We start from the raw sequence: 19,343 nt of genomic DNA on the forward strand, positions 1-19,343 counted from the left end.
GGGGGGGAAGGGGGCGTCGCGCTGAGCGGCGGGGCCGGGCCGGGCCGGGCCCTGGGGGGCGGCAGCGGGGGCTGCCCCAGCTCCTCCGGGTGCCCGGGGCCCGGCATCTCGTCAGGCGTGTGGTGTCACACGGGGTCCTACCCGGGGACGAGCCGCCGGGGTACCCTACCCTGGTGATACATCCTTTTTTTTTTTTGTTTTATCCCATTCTTTGTCTTCTGTTGTACAGCTTGGGGTGTTTTAATGATTTCCCTACTTTTGGGGGAGGTGGTTTTCTCTCGAATTGCCTCAGTTTCTGCGGTTGCTGAGTTCAGTGGCCGGCCCGACAGGAAGATGGATGGTGGGGATCGGTGGCAATTATTTGATGTATGGCGGTCAGGCGCTGCGGGGCAGGGATGGGGTGGTGATATATTGCTCGCCGTGTTGCTGACACTCTGGAAAATAACTCCGCTGCTTCCTCCCTCAGCTCTGCCCCTCTCCGCGCTCCTCGCGCTGCCAGCTTGTCCTGCAAAGGTGTCACGTCCTTAGTTGCCGCCCTGAATAGGAAAGAATAAAAATGAAACATCTTTCAAGAGGAAATAGTAGAAATGTTAAGACCAGGATGGCTGAGGGTAAAGGTCTCCGGCTTGCTGCTGCTTTTGTGGAAGCCTCCTTTAAGTTGGCTGAGAGGAGCTTGTTCTTGTTCCGGTGATAACTTGGCTAAAACCAGAAAAGTCTCTGAAAGCTGCTTTTCTGACCCTGCACTGGATTTGCTGAATATCTGGGTCTATTCTGTACCTCTTGCTGTGCGGTTGGCGTGAAGCCGGAGAGTGGGGCTGGGGCAGAGCTGTCCTGGCTCTGGCAGGGGGAAGATCAGGCCATTTCAAAGTGTCAGAGCCACGTGGTCTGATGTCTGTCATATTAAGAAAAGACTTCGCAATTAGTTCATCAATTCTGCTGTGAAACCAGGCTCCTGGGATTTTTTAGCTGCTGATATTTAGGGATCTAGTGCTGTGAGCGTTACCAGGCCATGGCTACAGGATGTTGGAAATAAAAAGCCGTAAAAACGTTGCCTACTGCACAAGTGCTGCAGTTAAGTAATACGAAATGATGTTTAATCTCGGGACAAAGGGACATATGGCACAAATAATTTCTCAGCAGTAAAGCATGTGTTGCAGTTTGACTTTTAGTGCTGGAGGGGTGCTAAGCTTTTTGTTTGCTTTCTTACGCCTAACAGGTGTGGCTGCGAGCAGCCGGCAGCCTCCGATGATAGCATTTCGTTTCCCTTTTTATCTCTGAGTCACAAACTTGTGGGATTTAGTCTGCTGTCCCTTTTTTTTTTTTTTTTTACCCTCTCAGCTGAGATGCCCCTGAACGAGGTGTGTTCCACTGAAGTGACTGGAATCGGAGTTGTGCCAGTGTCAGGGTTTCAGCCAGTGACTGCTGTTCCTCTTCCTTTGCTCTGCTCTCTACGTGCCACTGCTGCACCAGCAGGTCAGCCATCAAAGTCTTTTTGGTGACCTACATAATTCTCCCCATGAAACAGGATGACTTCAGAATGGCTCCCCACGGTAAACTTTTTTCCTTGATTTGGCTGGGTCATCTTAAATAGCTCCCGCTAATAGCTAGTAGTTTTGAAAGCTTTTTTTTTTTTTTTTTCCCCTAATGTAGAGGTATTGCCATACAAAGGGAAGGTCGTTACAAGGGCTCTGGTGTATACACAGAGAAGTATAGATCAAGTGAGTGAGTAGCTGAGAGTTGCAGAGAAAATCCAGTCAGAGGACTGGAAAAAAGCTGCCATCCTGACTCCCGGGCTCCCGTACTCTGTCTCCGGTCCCTCTGCCTTCCAGTGTGCTCTGCCCTGCACCAGAGCTACCAGAGGTGCAAACCCGGAATTTGCTCTTCCCAAGGGGATGAGAAGGCAGGAATTTCTGCAGTGTTTGAGACCTCTGTGGTGCAGTGACTGCACTCCTTAAATATGTAAAATCAAATTTACGTTATTACGGGAAAAAAGCCTGTTGCCTTTTTCTGACTTAAGGCATTTCACACTTAAATTTGGTGGCAATGTTTGACAACTCGTGTTTCTCCGCTGTGCCCGGACATGCTGTAGGTCTCACATTTCACTTCAGGAGCCCTGTAGCTTGGCTTATTTTGCTTGTGGAGCTGTTAAACCCTTGGAGCCGCTGCCAGGCACGTGGTGCTCAGTCCTGTGACTTGTTGGCTCCAGCTGGCCCCAAAGAGCAGGCTGTCGTATACCTCTATGGGCTACACTTATTTGTGAGAGAAGCCCCGTTGCCTCGTGTGCCCAGGAACCACCCCGGTGCCAGCGTGTGCTGCACACCCTGGGAATAATGTGCTGGAGCCTGTCAGCCCGTGCCTGAGCCCTGCCTTGCCCTCCTCCTCTGCCAGAATACAGGAATCTTGTGCGACCGGAGGCAGCACCATTTGGTCCAGCAGCGTCTGCCAAGGTGCGGGTGCGATCTGCCAAGCCAAACAGGATTTTATTGTTTGTTGGTTTATGAGGAGGGGAAGGGCTCTTCCACGGGAGCCGAGCGGCCGGTGCCCTTTGAGATGCTGCTGGCTGGAGCTGGTCGGGTTCTTGTGAAGAGGCTCCTGGGGTGATCTCAGGAATTGGCTCCCCAGCGCATTTCCGAGATTTGGGTTAGCTGAGGAGTGCTGGCATCGACTGGGAGAGCAGCCAGGGGCTGCACGAACAGCCTCGGTAGCTGTAGCAAAAATTTTTAGTGGCGACAGTTGATGTGTGGGAGAAGAAAATGTATGTGAGCTTCATAAATATTGGCACTCAGCAAGGGCTTATCAGCTAATTCAGTGCTTCAGCTTCTGGAGAGCTGGGTTGTCTCTGCCACATTGAAAAGAATCCTTTCAGATCAGGGGATAAATAGAAAATTAATATGAAAAAATACTTTCTTTTTTTTTTTTGAATGGTGCTAATTTAATGCTGACTGAGCTGTAGGAGGGTTTGTGCCTGCCTTCCCAAGCCCGTACAAGAGACAGCAGCAATACCAGCTTCTCAGGCCCCAGGCCCCACGGACGGTGTGTGCAGACACTGTCCCACACAGAAGAGGGCTCAGAATAGCACAAACCCTGCAGATTTGGTCCCTTTATTACTTGCTGGTTTGTGCTGTGTGAGCTCTTGTGTTCTGGGAAGGAGAGGCACATTCCCAAGCTGGTTTCGGAGACTTTGGGGCCTGTCCAGGTAGACTAGATGAGCTTCAGAGGTCCAGTCCATCCTCTGGTCCTAGCTGGGACTGACTGCCCATCTACTTCTGCAGCCTCTCTTTGAAACCCCAGTGATAGAAACGGCCTCTTCAGGTTGCCCCATTCTGGCACACCATTATCCCTGCTATTAGAACAACTAAACTAGATATTCCTTACCACAGCTTAACTTAATACTTCTCCTGTCCTCCACAGACAGCTCTTCCTTTTTTTTTTTGGCAGTGACAATTCATATGTCTGAAGACTTTTAATGTGTTTCTCTTTCGTTAATCTTCCCTTGGCAATACCTTTCCTGCCCCACATTGCTCTTATCACTCTCCCTTAAACTGTCCAGTGACTTACATCTGTTTTTCTTTAATGCTGCAGCCAAAGCAACACAGTATTCCCTACCCTGCGGCAACGGGGAAAGGATTCATTTGAGTCTTGCTGATGAGATTTATGTATCCTGGTGTATTCAGCTATTTGTTTGCGGTATCGTAGTGGGCTCTGCTTTCTGATGCATCGCTCTTCTGCAAGACAAATGCAACAGGCTCAGTTTCTGTGCTGGCAGGACACCCTGCTCCTCGCCTCCTGTTGGTTTTTGTTGCTGTTGTTTCCCCTTCCCAGCCTGTGGATGTGTGTGTGTACCTGCAGCGCCGTCCACCTGCGCTTCAAGGCAGCGCTGAAGCAGCAGGTGTTCTGCAGGATCAAAGCAAGATTCCCCTTGAAGTTCCTCCTGCTTTCCAGGGAGCAGCTTTTGATCTTTTACCTGTTGCTTTGTTCTTTCTCTGCTAGGTAAAAGCTAATTAAACGTTGCCTCTGTTGGCAGAGAAGTCCTGCACCTCTGCCTGCGTTGCTGGGAGCCCCTGGAGAGCTGCAGTAGGACATCACACAAGCTCTTCTTTCATACCTGCGTCTCCATCTGCTGTCCTCAGCAGGAAAAGCTCACTTGTGTTTTCTGAGGAAGCATTCCCTGGTCAACAGCCACAGCCACCTGGTACCACCTCCCTCCTTCACATATGCAGGTTTTGCGCTTTTAAGCATTCTGATGAAATAGCTGATGTAGCTGAAGGTCTGGAAGCCAGGCTGGTTTCAGTCCTGAGAGCATCAGGGTGTAGCTGAGCAGACCGTGCTGCTGCAAAGGGAGGTGGTAATAGCTCACCCTCTTCTCATGTGCCGGAGGCTCGGGGCCTCTGATGCCGTACAGGCTGCTCCACGTTCTGCTTCAGACTCCCTCAAGGCTGTGTTGAAATGGTGTGATGTAACTTGGTGGTGGGAAGGAGGAATTGCAGCAGAGCTTGCTGCCTGTGTGCTTGCAGCGTGCAATGGGAGGAAAGGTGATTTGCAAATGAGGCAAATTACTTTCTCCAAGATATAACCCAGAGCCTGACACAGGCTGACACAGGCTGACACTGTGCTTTTTGGTGATCTGGACAAGAACAAGTGTATGACTCCATTGGTGGTTGTTTTTTGGGGCTGAGACATGAAGATACATGTTGTGTTTGGAGCTGGAAGGTGACACGGGTGCGAAGGACGTGCAAAGTAATTCTCTTACCCTCAGCACTTGCTGGGCACGGTACGGAGCAGGGTTGAGGTTTCTCTTGTCAAGTTCCAGCAAAGAATGCAATGCAGAAACTGCTTATGCTGGGATTCAAGCTGACAAATCTAGCAATTACAGTTAAACCAATAGTTTGTCCTTTAGCGAAGACTCTGTCAACTGCTTGGCAGTCTCGTTTGTGATCTTCTGTATGTACAAATCTGTCAGAATCAGGACAGCTATTTTCCTTCCCTGAAGCTTTCGCTCCGTATTTTGGGAAGCGCTGGTTTCTGTTTGCCCTCTCTGCCTTTCTCGCTTCCTTTTTTATCTAGAGATACCATTAAAAACATGTTTAAGAAATCAGAGCTATTCAATGTTTGACGATGCTTGCGTTAAGCCCCTAAGTGTTTCCTGCCCCTGGTAATACAAGCCAGGGCCTGTCTGCTTTTCCTTTTATTCCTGGCCACCCTGTTGTGTGCTCTGCAGTCCGTGAGATGGGGCTTGTCCACACACGCTGCCCCTGGCCCAGGCACCGTGACACTCTGTGGTGCGTGGTGGGTTGGGCTGGCCCTTTCACGAGCAAGTAAAGGCCGTGTAAATACAAAGGAACAAAAGTCAATGTTTCCTCTCCTCATGTACTTCTGGCAGAGCAGAATCTGCCATCCCCTCAATGGTCTGCTCCCCAATGAGGGATGGCAGGAGCAAGTAGAGCCTGCCCTGCGTTGGGTTGTGTTGGGCTGTCTGTGGGATTGCATTGTGCAAGACCTGCCAGCTATTTCCACACATCAGCTCTTCCAAATGAAATAGTTTGTAGCTGGGGTGACCCCTCTGGAGTCACTGTAGAGCTCCTCAGCAGCAGCCCCGAGGAGGAGCATGTCCATGTGAGCACGACGCTTACCCAGTGATTAGTTGGGGATCGTACCCCACAGTTTCCTAAAGTGACCTGTTGACAGATGAAATGTTTGCCTTGACTTGGTGTCCTGTGTGCTGCTGCTGGAGCCTGCCCGCTCTGTTGAACGTGGCTCTCTTGCCACTTACCTCTGAAAAAGCTCTATTTAACCATCACTCCTCAAAAAACAAACCAAAACCCCAATCCCAAAACCTCAAATGCACAGCAGGGTTATGCCAAAAAATTGGTTAAGAACAAGATGAACTTGTTTTGATTAATGGTTTGTTCGGAGATCTGTGGTTACTGCGGATGAAGCAGCAGCCCCTTGTATAATGTCACGGTCTCAGCAATTTTTCTGTGCTGAAGGAATCCTCCAGGGTCTACTCTGAGTGTCTTTGACATCCCCAGGACAGTGATCCATCGGGCAGCTCTGCATCGCTGAGCTATTCCCTTAATGGGCAATTTTCAGTGACAAGCCTTACTTTTGTGTTTCCTCCCCACAGTAACTATTAAAACGTGGGGACTTTCTGCCTTCATATTTCTTCGTTGCAGAGAAAAACGTCCCGTCATTCTGTACTTCAGCATCTTTAAAACGTAGCGGTGATGTTACAGACCCAGAGCATTTGGAGGCTCTTGCTTGAGTTGTAGGATTGATGGGGACCTCCTCCTCCTCAGCCAGCGATAGGCTCGTGCTGCGCTGTCGTTATATTTATTCTAACGCTATTCTCTCCTCCTCCTTGGCAGATCTTCTGAATTTGGCTCCTGATTAAAGCTGACAGATAATGGAAACATTTCCTTGGCGATGTCTCTGGGGCGACTCCTCCGACGTGCCTCTTCAAAAGCTTCTGACCTCCTGACCTTGAATCCTGGTGGTGGCAGCAGTTCCGCTTCCATACTTGATGGGGAGATTATCTACTCCAAGAACAATGTCTGCGTCCATCCACCTGAGCTGCTGCAAGGCATCGGGGAGCACCATCCAGGTGATGGGGTGTTGCAGACACTGCTCACTCACTCTTTTTCTCTCTCCTGGGGTGTGCATTTATATCAAATCCTACATATAGGGCTCTAAAGAAGGGAGAGGTGCTGGTGGGGAACAGGGCAAGGCAGTCTTATGGAGGACTAAGGAAAGCCATCCGTGAATCGAGCCATCAGCTTGTTCTTTGGTAGGAAAATTGATGATGTTTCTCCTTTCTCTTCTGCTCTGGCGTGGATTTACCTGTTTTAGTAAATCCTTTTGTATTGCCAGAAGATGGACAGTTGTCATTTGAGGAAAGTAACTTCTGTCGCTCTTTCAAATACGTGTGTTCTTCAGGGAAGCCAAGTGTCATCTTTAAACTGCCATTGCTAGAGTGGCCTCAACAACTATTGGTAAAGGGAAAAGAAAGAAAACCTGATTGTGGCTGCATGTGCCAGAATAAATGAAGATAAATACCGCTCTGTCCCTTTATTCTCATCTCTTACTGCGCTCTTTCATGTTTTCATCAAAGAGAGCTGTGGCTTCTAGCTTGGCTTCACAAAACTAATTATTCTGTGAACACTGACCCACGCTTCCCTTCTTGTGTGCGGGACTCTTTTTTCCTATTGGCTTTCCCTGAGAATTGTAGCCCTTTAGCTATATGAAGGTAAATATTCTTGAGAAAAAAATGTTTAGCTGGCACTCCAAATTGTTTAACTAACAAACAGTAGAAGCTTTTCATGTGGCAGCGTATTTCAAAATTTACTCTTGATTAGTAATCTGTCCAGGAAGTTGGAGTATTTGCATGTCATTTCTATGTCCACTTAGGCCAGAGGGAATTGAAACTACTCAAAAGGCATACCACAGAGTCACAGAATGGGATGGGGTTGGAAGGGACCTCTGGAGATCATCTAGTCCCACCCCCTGCCAGAGCAGGTCTACCCAGAGCAGGTTGCACAGGAACGTGGGCGGGGGGGTTTGAATGTCTCCAGAGAAGGAGACTCCACTACTTCCCTTGGCAGCCTCTTCAAGGGCTCTGCCACCCTCAAAGTAAAGTTCCTCCTCATGTTTAGATGAATCTTCTTATGGTCAAGTTTGTGCCCATTTCCTCTCGTCCTGTCACTGGGCACCACTGAAAAAAGACTGGCCCCATCCTCCTGACACCCACCCTTGAAGTATTTATAGGTGTTGATCAGATCCCCCCTCAGTCTTCTCTTCTCAAGACTAAAAAGACCCAAGTCCCTCAGCCTTTCCTTATATGCAGGGTTGAAATTATTTGCGAATACTGAATAATGTTGAGCAGTCTACAGTTCATTTAGCAGAATTCTCACCTGGTAAATAAAGGGTTTGTTTTGCCCATGTGTAATGGTGGTGAAGCGGAGGGAGACAGGAAACGGCAAATTTCAGGCTTTCACGTTTTTCCCAAGAATAAAGCTGTGTCATAACTGATTGCTCCCTTGTTCTCTCAAAGGCTATTTGTGCTTGTACATGGAGAAAGATGAGCTTCTTGGAACCACACTTATCCTGGCCTGGGTGCCAAACTCCCGCATTCAGAGGCAGGATGAGGAAGCCCTGCGCTACATCACTCCTGAGAGCTCCCCTGTCCGGAAAGCTCCCCGCAAACGCGGCCGCCACGCTCAGGGCTTCGGCGTTGTCCGCCCGCCTTCCCCCACCGAGCAGAGAGGGGCAGTCATCCTGCGAGGAGAAGACGTCTTGACCGTGTCACAGCTTGGGAAAGATGTGGCGTACATCAGCTCCCCCTCTTCGGAAGGGGAGAAGCTCTCCCAGTGCTGCCCAGCAGCAGACGGCACCCGCCGCTCCCCCCAGCCCGCCCGCAGCGACTCAGGAATCCTCTCGACAATCAGTTCTCAGGAGGAGCAGAACAGGTCGGAGCTGTCTGTGGAGGAAGGTCTGGACTGCAGGCCAGAGCCAGGGGAGGACGAGGGCTCCTTGGAGCTGTCTGCTGATGACGTGAGCAGGGACAGTACTTTTGACTCTGATTCCGATGCCTTCTCTTCCCCCTTCTGCCTCTCTCCCATTAGTGAAGCCCTCGGGAAAAGTAGTAGCTCTGTGTTTCTGGATAACGAAAGCAGGTGAGTGCATCCTTTTCTCTAGTTTCTGGGTGAAATGCTGGGGTGCTGATTGCTGAGCTTGGAGATGCTGAAGGAAATTGGAGAGAGATGTGTTTGATGGGTGTACTATTCAGTGGATGAGGAATTGGTTGGATGGTCACATCCAGAGGGTGGTGGCCAATGGCTCAATGTCCAGATGGAGATTGGTTTCAAGTGGTGTTCTTTAGAGGTACATATTAGGACCAGTACTGTTCAGTATCTTCATCAGTGACGTGGACAGTGGGATCATCTAATCCCACCCCCTGCCCTGGGCAGGGACACCTCCCACCAGCCCAGGTTGCTCAAAGTCCCATCCAACCTGGCCTTGAACCCCTCCAGGGATGGGGCAGCCACAGCTTCTCTGGGCAACCTGGGCCAGGCTCTCACAACCCTCACACCAAACAAGTTCTTCCCCACGTCTCATCTAAATTTCCCCTCTTTTCAGTTTAAAACCTTTCCTCCTTGTCCTATGGCTCCCCTCCCTGATCCAGAGTCCCTCCCCAGCTTTCCTGAAGCCCCTTGAGGGACTGGAAGTGGCTGGAAGGTCTCCCTGGAGCCTTCTCTTCTCCAGGCTGAACCAGCATCTCCGTGGCCTCCTCTGGGCCCCGGTCCAACAGGTCCATCCATGGTGGTTAGAACAGGTTTAGTGGTTTGATGCTGGGGTAGCGAGGGGATGTTCAGAATAATGTGAGATGAGCCAGGAGGTTGGGCTCATCCTGGGGAAATCCTAGTCCTTGGTCCCGAGGCCGTGTGCTGGCCAGGGCACCCTACGGCGTGGCTGGTGCCCTGGGCAAGGAGCCCTGCGGTTTAACTGTTTCACAACGCTCACACTCTCAGCTGCTAACAGCGTCAGGGAAGGAAGGAAATACAGTTTATTGCATCTTCTTTCCCTTGTCTGTGAATTCCCTTGGCATCTCCCCAGTGTTTGGCAGCCTGGCTCGGGCGAGCCCTCTGCCGGCCTCCTCGCTGCTGCCGAGCCTTCACAAACACCCTGCTCCTGGTAGACTTTTCTTTTTTTTCTTTTTAACTCTTCTGGCACCAGCCTGGAAGCCCCCTGCACTGTATGCAGCACTCATAATTCGCAGCAGATTAATAAAACAGACCTTCCATTGTTTGGGACTTCAGACTCGAAAGGCTTTTGTCCAGTGTGTCCATTTTTTAATGCCAATTTATTCTTCCCCGTAGAGCTCCCTTGCATGATATCTGCAGGGTCTTCCAAGCTGTTTGAGTTGGAGATTTTGCATAGAATATTTTGCAAAAGCCTTGTCAAAAAGCGTGCTCTTATTCCCTGCGTTCACCCCAGCATTTTGGGGGGGCGGGGGGTGCTGTTTCAGAAATCACTACAAGCATGAGAACAGCTTCCTTGTTTCTTAAGGGTGGTTTTTTTGGTTTTTGGTTGGTTTTTTTTTTCTTTTTCCCTGCTGGCTGCTTCCCATCTGAGCCAGAATTGGAGTGTGAACAAAGTTTGTGCTGCTGGCAGATTGTTTCAGCTCTTTTCCCTCCCTACCCCCCGGTCACCACCTCCTCCTCCCTGCAAAGAGAAACGAATGTTTCTGGTTATTTCCCTTTGCGCTGGGGAGTGGTTGTAAAGGGAACTCTGCTTTTCCCCGTGGTTGTCTCCAAAGCTGGAGCAATGCTCCACATGGGTGTTCCAGCCCAGCCATCTTTCTCTCTGGGCAATCAGATATAATCAGAAATGGAAAAATGTGACATTGTGGAAGAATTGGGACAAACGTGGAGACTTGGATCGGATGAGGTCAGGGGCTCAGCAAGCTGCTTGCCCAAATATCCATATAACCAGGAGACACAGGTCTCATGTGCCTCCTGGAGCATCCCCTGAGGAGGTGGCCTGGGCTCCTGGGCAGGAGGGAGCCAACAGGCATGTCCTGGTGTGTCAGAAGAGGGACAGGGAGGAAGAAGGAGGTGGGCTTGGGAGCCTTCCAGTTGCACGACAAGTCAGTCATTTTAAATCAACGACTTGCCTTTGTAGAACATAAGGAAATAAAAACATATCCATTGTTTTTTGGGTTTTTTTCCCTCTGTGCTGCTCAGTTTGACGGGCTGCCAGGGATCCCATGCAGCGACCGATGCTTTCCTCCCATTTCCACAGTTCCTCAGGCGAGGAGCTCGGGGAGTGTCCCACCACCAGCACACACGTTCCTCCTCCTCTTTTCAGAGGAGCCTGGCACTTCTGCCTGGTGCACTCATCTCTGAGGGAAAGGGGGCTTTACTCTTCTGGGGTTTGTGTCTTTTTTTAACTTTGGGGGCCCCTTTCTGCCCATAGGAGGTGGTTCCTGCAGGGAGGTGGCTCGTGTGGGAAAGGCCTGTATTGACAGCGGCTTTGTCATTGTCCACTTTTCTGTAGGAAGGATGGATACTGGAAATCAAAGCCTTCCATTCTGTTCCTTTTCTCCCCTGTCACCGTCGTGTGCTGTTCTGTCAGGAAACATTTGCCTTGTGGTTTGAAGGGCACTAATTCAGGACAACTGTACTCCAGACCCAGCTTTGACTTGTTGCCTCCCTGCTAAATTACTCAGCTTCCATTTTCCCCATCAGTTAAAGTGAAACTAAAAGCCTTTGGTTACATCCTGGCGACCAAAGAGCATCCCACATCTATAAAATGTCTTTCAACCAATGCTTCTGAAGTTGTTTTAACTGACCATGACATCAGATCTATACCAATCAGTTGCAGAAGCACTTAGTGCTCAGAAAGTGGGGATGCTGGGGTTTTTTTGTCCCGGGTTAACGGGAGCTTTCCCTGGGAATGGGGGGGGGGGCTGTGAAAGGCTTTCCACTTTGGTAATCAACTGCAGTTGCTGTTACCTGATGGGCACCGTATAGAAAAGCTGAAGGGAACAAAGAGATGCTGGCATAACCCCATGCAGCACTACAGGCTCGGGGATAAGTGCTGAAGGGAACAAAGAAATTCTGGCATTGGTTCCTTCAGTCACTTTAGGTTGGGGTGTTGGTTGATACAGTGAGAATTTAGACCTGAGAAGGCTCGGTGGTGGAATTGCATGGGTGGAGCTTGGGGCAACATCTGCCCAGAGGCTGGAGCTCTGTGGATGGTCCTGTAGGTGATGGACTAGACACCAGCTCAGCTCCCACAGCACTTTGAAGGACAAGCAGAAGCGCTGTGACCAACGTGGTCATGGACATCAGTAGCAAGAAGAAAATCACTTTAGGTTGGGGTGTTGGTCGATACAGTGAGAATTTAGACCTGAGAAGCCTTGGTGGTGGGATTGCATAAGTGGAGCTTGGGGCAACATCTGGCCAGAGGCTGGAGCTCTGTGGATGGTCCTGTAGGTGATGGACTAGACACCAGCTCAGCTCCCACAGCACTTTGAAGGACAAGCAGAAGCGCTGTGACCAACGTGGTCACGGACATCAGTAGCAAGAAGGAAACACCTTTCATAAGAAGGTGATCAGTAATAAAAATAATGAAACGTTTCCATGATGGAGCTAAACAAGGGTACAGTTCTCATGTTCTTCAGCCGACGTGAATTCACCCCCCAGGACTAATGGAGATGGTCAAGGCAGAGCGCACAACACAAAGAAAAACTCCTAATGGTGTCGTGGTTGATGCAATTTTTACAGATGTGTTGCACATCCTCTTGTTAAGCCTCTTCCCAGGGAGTTAATCAGTAAATTACCCTCTCAGGAGGGAGCGGAGGCGCAGAGGGTGGCAGCGGCTGCGGGAGCGGGTGGTAACACAGCGCTCGGTGTTGCATCATCTTGTTTTGGCAGCTCACCTGAGAGACTTGGTGCCGCTCAGACCTCCGCAGAATAAACAGGAGGCAAAATTATAAGGGAAATGAGCTGAAATTAGCGTGAACTGGCAGGAGGTCTGGAGTCGTCAAGAGGTTGGGAATTCACGGCTGTTGTAACCGAAGTGATTATACTCTTCGAACCAGGGGAATTGGTCACAGACTTCAAAATCTCCTGTAACTTCTTGCAGCATCTTGTGTCATGCTATCTTCTGATGATTTCAGCCTTGGGGACACGTGCACGGGGTGTCTCGCTGCTTCTGGTTCAGGCTCCTGTTCCCCAGGACCTTGCCTGAACGAGTGAGATTTATGATGCAAGACACTGAAGCACCTAATTCCACTTGTATCCAAACCAATGCCCAGGAAAACAACATCCCCAAATCCTTTTTCCATCAGAAGGACAGTCCTTTCCCCCTTCTCTCCAAGTCGTGGGGTAGGTGTACAATCCATCGAAGGCAGTCCTATCAGGAGGTCTTCACGGAGCTAGAAAGAGGAGCTGGCCTTTGCTGTTCAATCACACAGCATTGCTGACAGCAAAGTCATGGAATAGACCCCAGAATCATAGAATCTTCCAGGTTGGAGGGGACCTTTAAGATCATCAAGTCCAACCATTAACCCAACACTGCCAAAACCACCACTAACTCTTGTCCCTCAGCGCCACATCTGCCTGGCTTTTAAATACCTCCAGGGATGGTGACTCCACCACTTCCCCAGGCAGCCTGTTCCAATTCTTGAGAACCCTTTTGGTGAAGAAATTTTTCCTAATATCCCATTTAAACCTCCTTTGGCACAACTGGAGGCCATTTCATCTTGTCCTATCACCTGTGACTTGGGAGAAGTTGTTACTGGCTGCAAAGCTGAGAAGGTTGGACGGACCCAAGAGTTTGCAGAGGCACACAGCTGTATCTTGGTTTAAACTCAAAGAAGGGAGATTTATGAGACCTTAGGAAGAAATTCTTTGCTGTGAGGGTGGTGAGACACTGGCCCAGGTTGCCCAGAGAAGCTGTGGCTGCCCCATCCCTGGAGGGGTTCAAGGCCAGGTTGGAGGGGGCTTGGAGCAACCTGGGCTGGTGGGAGATGTACCTGCCCAGGGCACGGAAGTTGGAAGGAGATGGTCTTTAAGTTCCCTTCCAACTCTAACCATTTAATGATTCCACAACAATATTTAAACAGCAAGAACATTCATTAAAGTCGCGTGGTGGTGGCCGTGGGCGACCGGTCGCCACGGTCACGGTGATCGCTCGCCACCCGAGTAGAATCCCAAGCAAACAGGGTTATTTACCCCCAAAAAATGACAGCTTGGGCTTAGACTAGAGAAAGAGGGGATTCCTAAGGGAGAGGGGCTCCAAGGATGTTCCAAGGACTGCAGGATGAGAGAGTTGGGGAGGTTCAACCTCCCCAGAGAAGAGAAGGCTCCGGGGAGACCTTCAAGCCCCTTCCAGTCCCTAAAGGGGCTCCAGGAGAGATGGGGAGGGACTCTGGATTAGGGAGGGGAGCCATAGGATGAGGGGGAAAGGTTTTAAACTGAAATTTAGATGAGATGTGGGGAAGAACTTCTTTGCTGGGAAGGTGGTGAGAGCCTGGCCCAGGTTGCCCAGAGAAGCTGTGGCTGCCCCATCCCTGGAGGGGTTCAAGGGCAAGTTGGAGGGGGCGTGGTCGCCGTGGCCGTGGCCGTGGGGCGACCGGTCGCGCCGCTGGGAAGAGCGCGCCCCCTGGCGGCCGGGGTTATTTACCCCCAAAAAATGACAGCTTGGGCTTAGACTAGAGAAAGAGGGGATTCCTAAGGGAGAGGGGCTCCAAGGATGTTCCAAGGACTGCAGGATGAGAGAGTTGGGGAGGTTCAACCTCCCCAGAGAAGAGAAGGCTCCGGGGAGACCTTCAAGCCCCTTCCAGTCCCTAAAGGGGCTCCAGGAGAGATGGGGAGGGACTCTGGATTAGGGAGGGGAGCCATAGGATGAGGGGGAAAGGTTTTAAACTGAAATTTAGATGAGATGTGGGGAAGAACTTCTTTGCTGGGAAGGTGGTGAGAGCCTGGCCCAGGTTGCCCAGAGAAGCTGTGGCTGCCCCATCCCTGGAGGGGTTCAAGGGCAAGTTGGAGGGGGCTTGGAGCAACCTGGTCTGGTGGGAGGTGGGGTTGGAACTTGATGATCTTTAAGGTCCCTTCCAACCCAAACCATTCTATGATACCACTCTATGACATTCTTGCTTTTCTTCTGTTACTCATTTATACAATCGTAACGCCCAGGAATCCGAATGGAGAAGGGAGATAAATGGGGCTGGCGGGTGTCCACAGCTTTGGGAGGGAAGGATTGCGTTAACTGGGTTGAAACACAGAGCGTGTCCCCTCTAAAAGTCCACAGCACTATATGCAAATAAATCTGCATAGTCTCTGTCGTCTTGGCTCGGTCCGCGCAATTATACCAGCATTTAGGGCATTTACAATAACTCTGAAACATGCTTTTAGTCAGCTCGCCTTTTTCCTCTCCCTTTTCTGCTACTTGAAGAAAGCTCTCCCCTTGGGAGATCCACATTGTATTGTGGAAACAGTGAAATTCTCTCTGGGTGGTGTTGGCTCCGTTAACGCTGGGTCAGGAGCAGCGCAGAGTCCGGGGAGTTGGTTAACTTTGTCTGTCAGTAAAAAGTCCCCCTGAAATTTCCCAGTTCATTGCTTAGAGCCAAGAATATAAGAACAAAGGTAATCTTCAGGGCTTTCAAGGGACCAGCGTTTTGAAGGCTTGATTGTAATTAGCATAATTAGTGTAGAATTTTATTTTTGCATGGATAGAACAGAGGAAAAAGGCAAAATAATCCATTGATTTTAAATATAAAATAAACACTGGGAAGAAAGGTCCCCTTTTCCAGTCTGGAATAGGCTGAAAAGCAAACATTCTTTTTCGGGCTTTGCTGAGAAATCACTTTTTCCATCTAAGGAATTTTTTTTTTTTTTTTTTAAGTGTTGCATTTCGATTGATTTATTAATGAGCTAAAGCCTAGGCATGAGGTGCCCCTTCTCTGCATGGATTGTAAAAATCTGCCATTCAGCTTTTGGAATATTTTCCTTCCTTAAAACGGAGGTAACATTTGCATCGTTGAGCAGCGTACGCTGGGCTCTAAATGATTTGTTGTGTTTGGCTTCTGGGAGCTATGTGTATTTTATTCATAAGCATCAAACTGCTAATTCTGCCCCCGCTACCGCGCTGCAACAAGGAGTCCCAGAGAAGGACCTTGCTGGGTTTTACCTCCGCAGCCTCCACCTGCCGGGAAAAACAGATTTTTTGTGCTGGAACCACAGATTTCTTGTGCTGGAACCACAGATTTTTTGTGCTGGAACCACAGATTTCTTGTGCTGGAACCGCGGGTCTGCGTGGATCACATTCTGGGCTTCCACTGGGTAAAGGAGAGCGAAACACACATCAATTCACCACAAACTTCTGATTTATTTGTTTTTTCCCTTCTCATTTACATTCAAAATAATCCACTCAAGAATTCTTGGGTTTGGTTTGTTTTCCTTTTGGGGCAGCAGTTTTGGGGAGCCCCGCGGAGGGGAGTGGGGCTGTTTTTCTAACAGCCCCCCCCCGCTGTTGCTGGCTGAGATCACTGGGCTTCCCTGTGGGCCACCGGGAACAGCAGAATGGCTTTGGGGCAACAAAGCCCACAGTGTGGCCGAGTCCAAGCTGGGTCATCCTGTGCCACCACACGGGTTGTCCCTCATCCACCAAACCCCTTGGGACGAGTGTGCCCGGGGCTGGATGCGGGAAGGCGACGGGGTGCTGTAAAAGCAGATTGCACCAGCCCCGTAAAAGCATAACAAATTGTTTTGATCTTTATTTCTCAAGGACAAACCAATTACGCTTATCAGAAGGCAGAGCTGCATAATCTGGTTTCCTTGAGTCCCTGGTTTCGTTGTCTGGAAGTGGTTTATTTCCCAGGCTCGCGTTGGCAGAGCCCACGGCAATTCAGAGCCCGGTGCCTGGTCATGAACTTGCCCAAGGTCAGGCACCAGTGCCCCCCCTCTCCCCCCCCTGCAGCGTGTGCCAGCCGGCGCCGGGACCCCCTTCTGCTCCTTCCCGGGACGAGGAGGAGGGATTCCAACATTTTCAAGATGTAAACAGCTCCTTCTTTGAATCTGGTTAATAACACCAACAATACGCAGGGGCGACTAACAATGATACGCCGGCTTTTAGGAGGGCTGTTGAATCTGCTTCCCGGTGCTGAGCGTGAAAGGAGACAATTATTTTTCATAACCTTTTATTTTCCCTTTACGGCAAGCCAAGCAAAGCAAGTTTGTCAGAGGCAGAGTGCTCCTAATTTGGTCTCCGGTGACCTCTGGAGCTGAGATTGGCAGCCGGGTGTCGAGGAGGAACTTGCGCCTGCGAGACAGAAATGAGCAGAACAAATGCCGTAGGACAGCTGGGGTTCCCTGGAGGACACGGGCTAAAAAAGGTGAAAGAAGTGCAATTACAGGAGGTTTTCAGCACAGAAAGTTAATTAGCTACTAAATAGCGTTTAGTGCAGTTCCAACGTGGGGAAATTTACGTTTCGAAAGCAAACAGATCAATGGGAAGCCTGTGGAACGGGCTTTTGGAAAGTCCGTGTTGACATTCCTGTACTTTGTACTGTAACGTCCTGGGCAGTTTTTCACAGGTTTCCCCATCAACCAGGAAGAATTGTTGGATTTCTTTCCACACACGTTTGCAGACCTACAGATACCTTTATCCACGTGAGGATATTTAGACGTTTAATTTCGCAAACAGGAAGAATTGTTGGATTTGTTTCCACACACGTTTGCAGACGTACAGATACCTTTCCACGTGAGGATATTTAGACGTTTAATTTCAGAAATTCTGGTTAGGCTTTCATCCAGACTATCTAACACCTTTTCCCTGTTCACCGAGGTCAGCGTAAATCGGTTCTTTTCGGGCTCTCTGAGGCAAAGGGGCTTCAGGTTTCAAATATTTTCAGCCAAAGGGTGAATTTAACACAATTTTTAACCCGGTGACTCGTCCGTGCTGATGAGATGTGAGTCTCAGTGCCAGTGCCTGGCTCTCTCTGGCCACGCTGCCCTGGGAGCTGGTGATCCCCCCATCTCCTTCCCACCCTCCAGCGCCACTCGGAGTGTCCGAAAATATTTCCACAAAATTTCTTTTTAATCCCAAATTGCCAATCTGTCTTCTTTCACCCGTCTTTTCTACATCGCTGAAGTCAGCGTGTTTCACAACTCATTATATATGTATATTGTCAAGGACATTTTTTTTTAATCAGAACAATAGATTTGGGTTCCAGCTGCTGGATATTACCTCACTTTCTACAGTCGCTGCCCTAAATTTTTAGGTGTTTCAGGATAGCTTTGAACTTTTGCTGATGGATTATTTATTTGAAGCTCACGGACGTTTTAGGCAGCCGATGCTGCCATGAGCTATTTCACCTTGCTGGAAAGAAGAGGAACCTCGAAGGTCAGTGCCTGTGGGGAATAGTGGAGAAACAGAGAAATGCTGACCCCTGGGGAGGAAAAGGGCCATGTAATTCCCATTACATGGATGCTCATACATTATGATGATACTTATTGTCTGTAAATGATGCTTCCCAAGCCAGCGTGCCCGAGTGGCTGGGGCTGTAAGGAAGGCTGTTATTAGCCAGGGCAAGCTGTGGGACAATGGCCACGGAGCCAGCTGAGGAGGGTTTGGCTCTGGCAGGAGGCTCTCTGGGAAGCGGGTGGTGCACGCTGGCAGCTTAGGCGATGGCCACATCATGGCTAGAATCTTCAGCCCCTTTCCCTCTTGTAATTACATTTGTCACATCGTGTCGTAAAATGAGTTATTAGATCTTTGTTGCTGAAATAGTCCGCCTGTGTAATTGCTGCAGGTCTCTGCCCTGGCTCTATAACAGAAATAATAATTGGTTTTGTCTCTCTGTACGCTGTAGGTGTGTACAAATGCTTTGAGTAAAGAGTAAATCAGGTCCCATTACTAATGACAGCCCATGGAGTGTCACCCTTGCAGAGATGCCGAGCTCCTCGGAGCGGGCGAGAGCTCCGGAGCAGTGGGAGGATGCTGGGGGCTGCTTCACACAAGCACTTGCTTTCTTGGGGGCTACAAAAGCCCAAGGAATGTAGATTCGGTCGATTGCTGTGGTTGACTGTTGAGTGGAAAAAAACACATCACCACCGGGTCTTGCTCCCCAGCAAGAATGAGATGTATTTTGAGACAAAAGACTTCAGGACTTCAGGAAGGGGAAAAGGTTGAAGTGGAATCATGAGTGTGTCCGTGGGTTCGCTGCTGCAGGTTTTGCAAATCCTCCTTAGTGTTTTTTCCCTGTCCTTTTTATTCCTGTGGAGCATGGCACTTGCTCTCTTGTTTGGCTGAGCAGTGCTGTGTATGAGCTGGCGCTCTGTTTTTCCTGGATCCCACAACCCAAAGTCTCTCAGGAATGTTCCTCCAGCTATTTGCCTCGTGGTGCTTCAGCTCCCTGCTTTTGCAGGGCCCTCTGGTATAAATTCCTCATCCCACAGATATAATAGTCTGACAAATAATAAACTGGAGAATTCTTCCCTCGCATCTGTGTATCGTGTGTGCACAGTGAGAGGACTCTCCAAAATCCATGAAATTAGCATTGATCGTACTCCTTCTTGTTACTGGAGAACAGAATGATGTCAATATTAAAATTATTTTTTTAAGTAGTCCAACAGATTAGACTAATTTCCTTTTTTTTTTTCAATCAATATATACAAGGAAAAGTCCTTTTAAACACAGTGAGGTTTTCTTCTTAATTTCCACAGTGACTAAGTATGCACCGATGTATGAGGTGATACCCTCTCTGCATCTATGCCATTTGTGCCTGTACATGTTTATCAACCTTTTCGAAGGGCATGGGGTACATGGATGTCTCTTTC

General features: G+C 49.4%; 1 protein-coding gene across 6 annotated transcripts in view; it reads left to right on the forward strand.

Moving 5' to 3' along the window:
• Nucleotides 1-1,343: 1,343 nt before the first annotated feature.
• Nucleotides 1,344-19,343, forward strand: part of TBC1D16 (TBC1 domain family, member 16) — a 28,383-nt gene continuing 10,383 nt past the window's right edge. For 2 of the 6 annotated variants that reach the window (XM_014950182.1, XM_014950228.1), the window contains exons 1-3: nucleotides 4,008-4,220; nucleotides 6,366-6,601; nucleotides 8,048-8,669. In XM_014950182.1, the coding sequence (XP_014805668.1) occupies nucleotides 6,424-6,601; nucleotides 8,048-8,669 (800 nt within the window). In that variant the 5' untranslated portion in view covers nucleotides 4,008-4,220; nucleotides 6,366-6,423. Of the gene's footprint in view, nucleotides 1,551-4,007; nucleotides 4,221-6,365; nucleotides 6,602-8,047; nucleotides 8,670-19,343 lie in introns of those variants that run through there. The other 4 variants (XM_014950210.1, XM_014950202.1, XM_014950193.1 and 1 more) reach the window with 4 other exon arrangements.

Source organism: Calidris pugnax, unplaced genomic scaffold, assembly GCF_001431845.1.
Source record: "Calidris pugnax isolate Ruff unplaced genomic scaffold, ASM143184v1 scaffold9, whole genome shotgun sequence".
Classification (NCBI taxonomy): domain Eukaryota; kingdom Metazoa; phylum Chordata; class Aves; order Charadriiformes; family Scolopacidae; genus Calidris; species Calidris pugnax.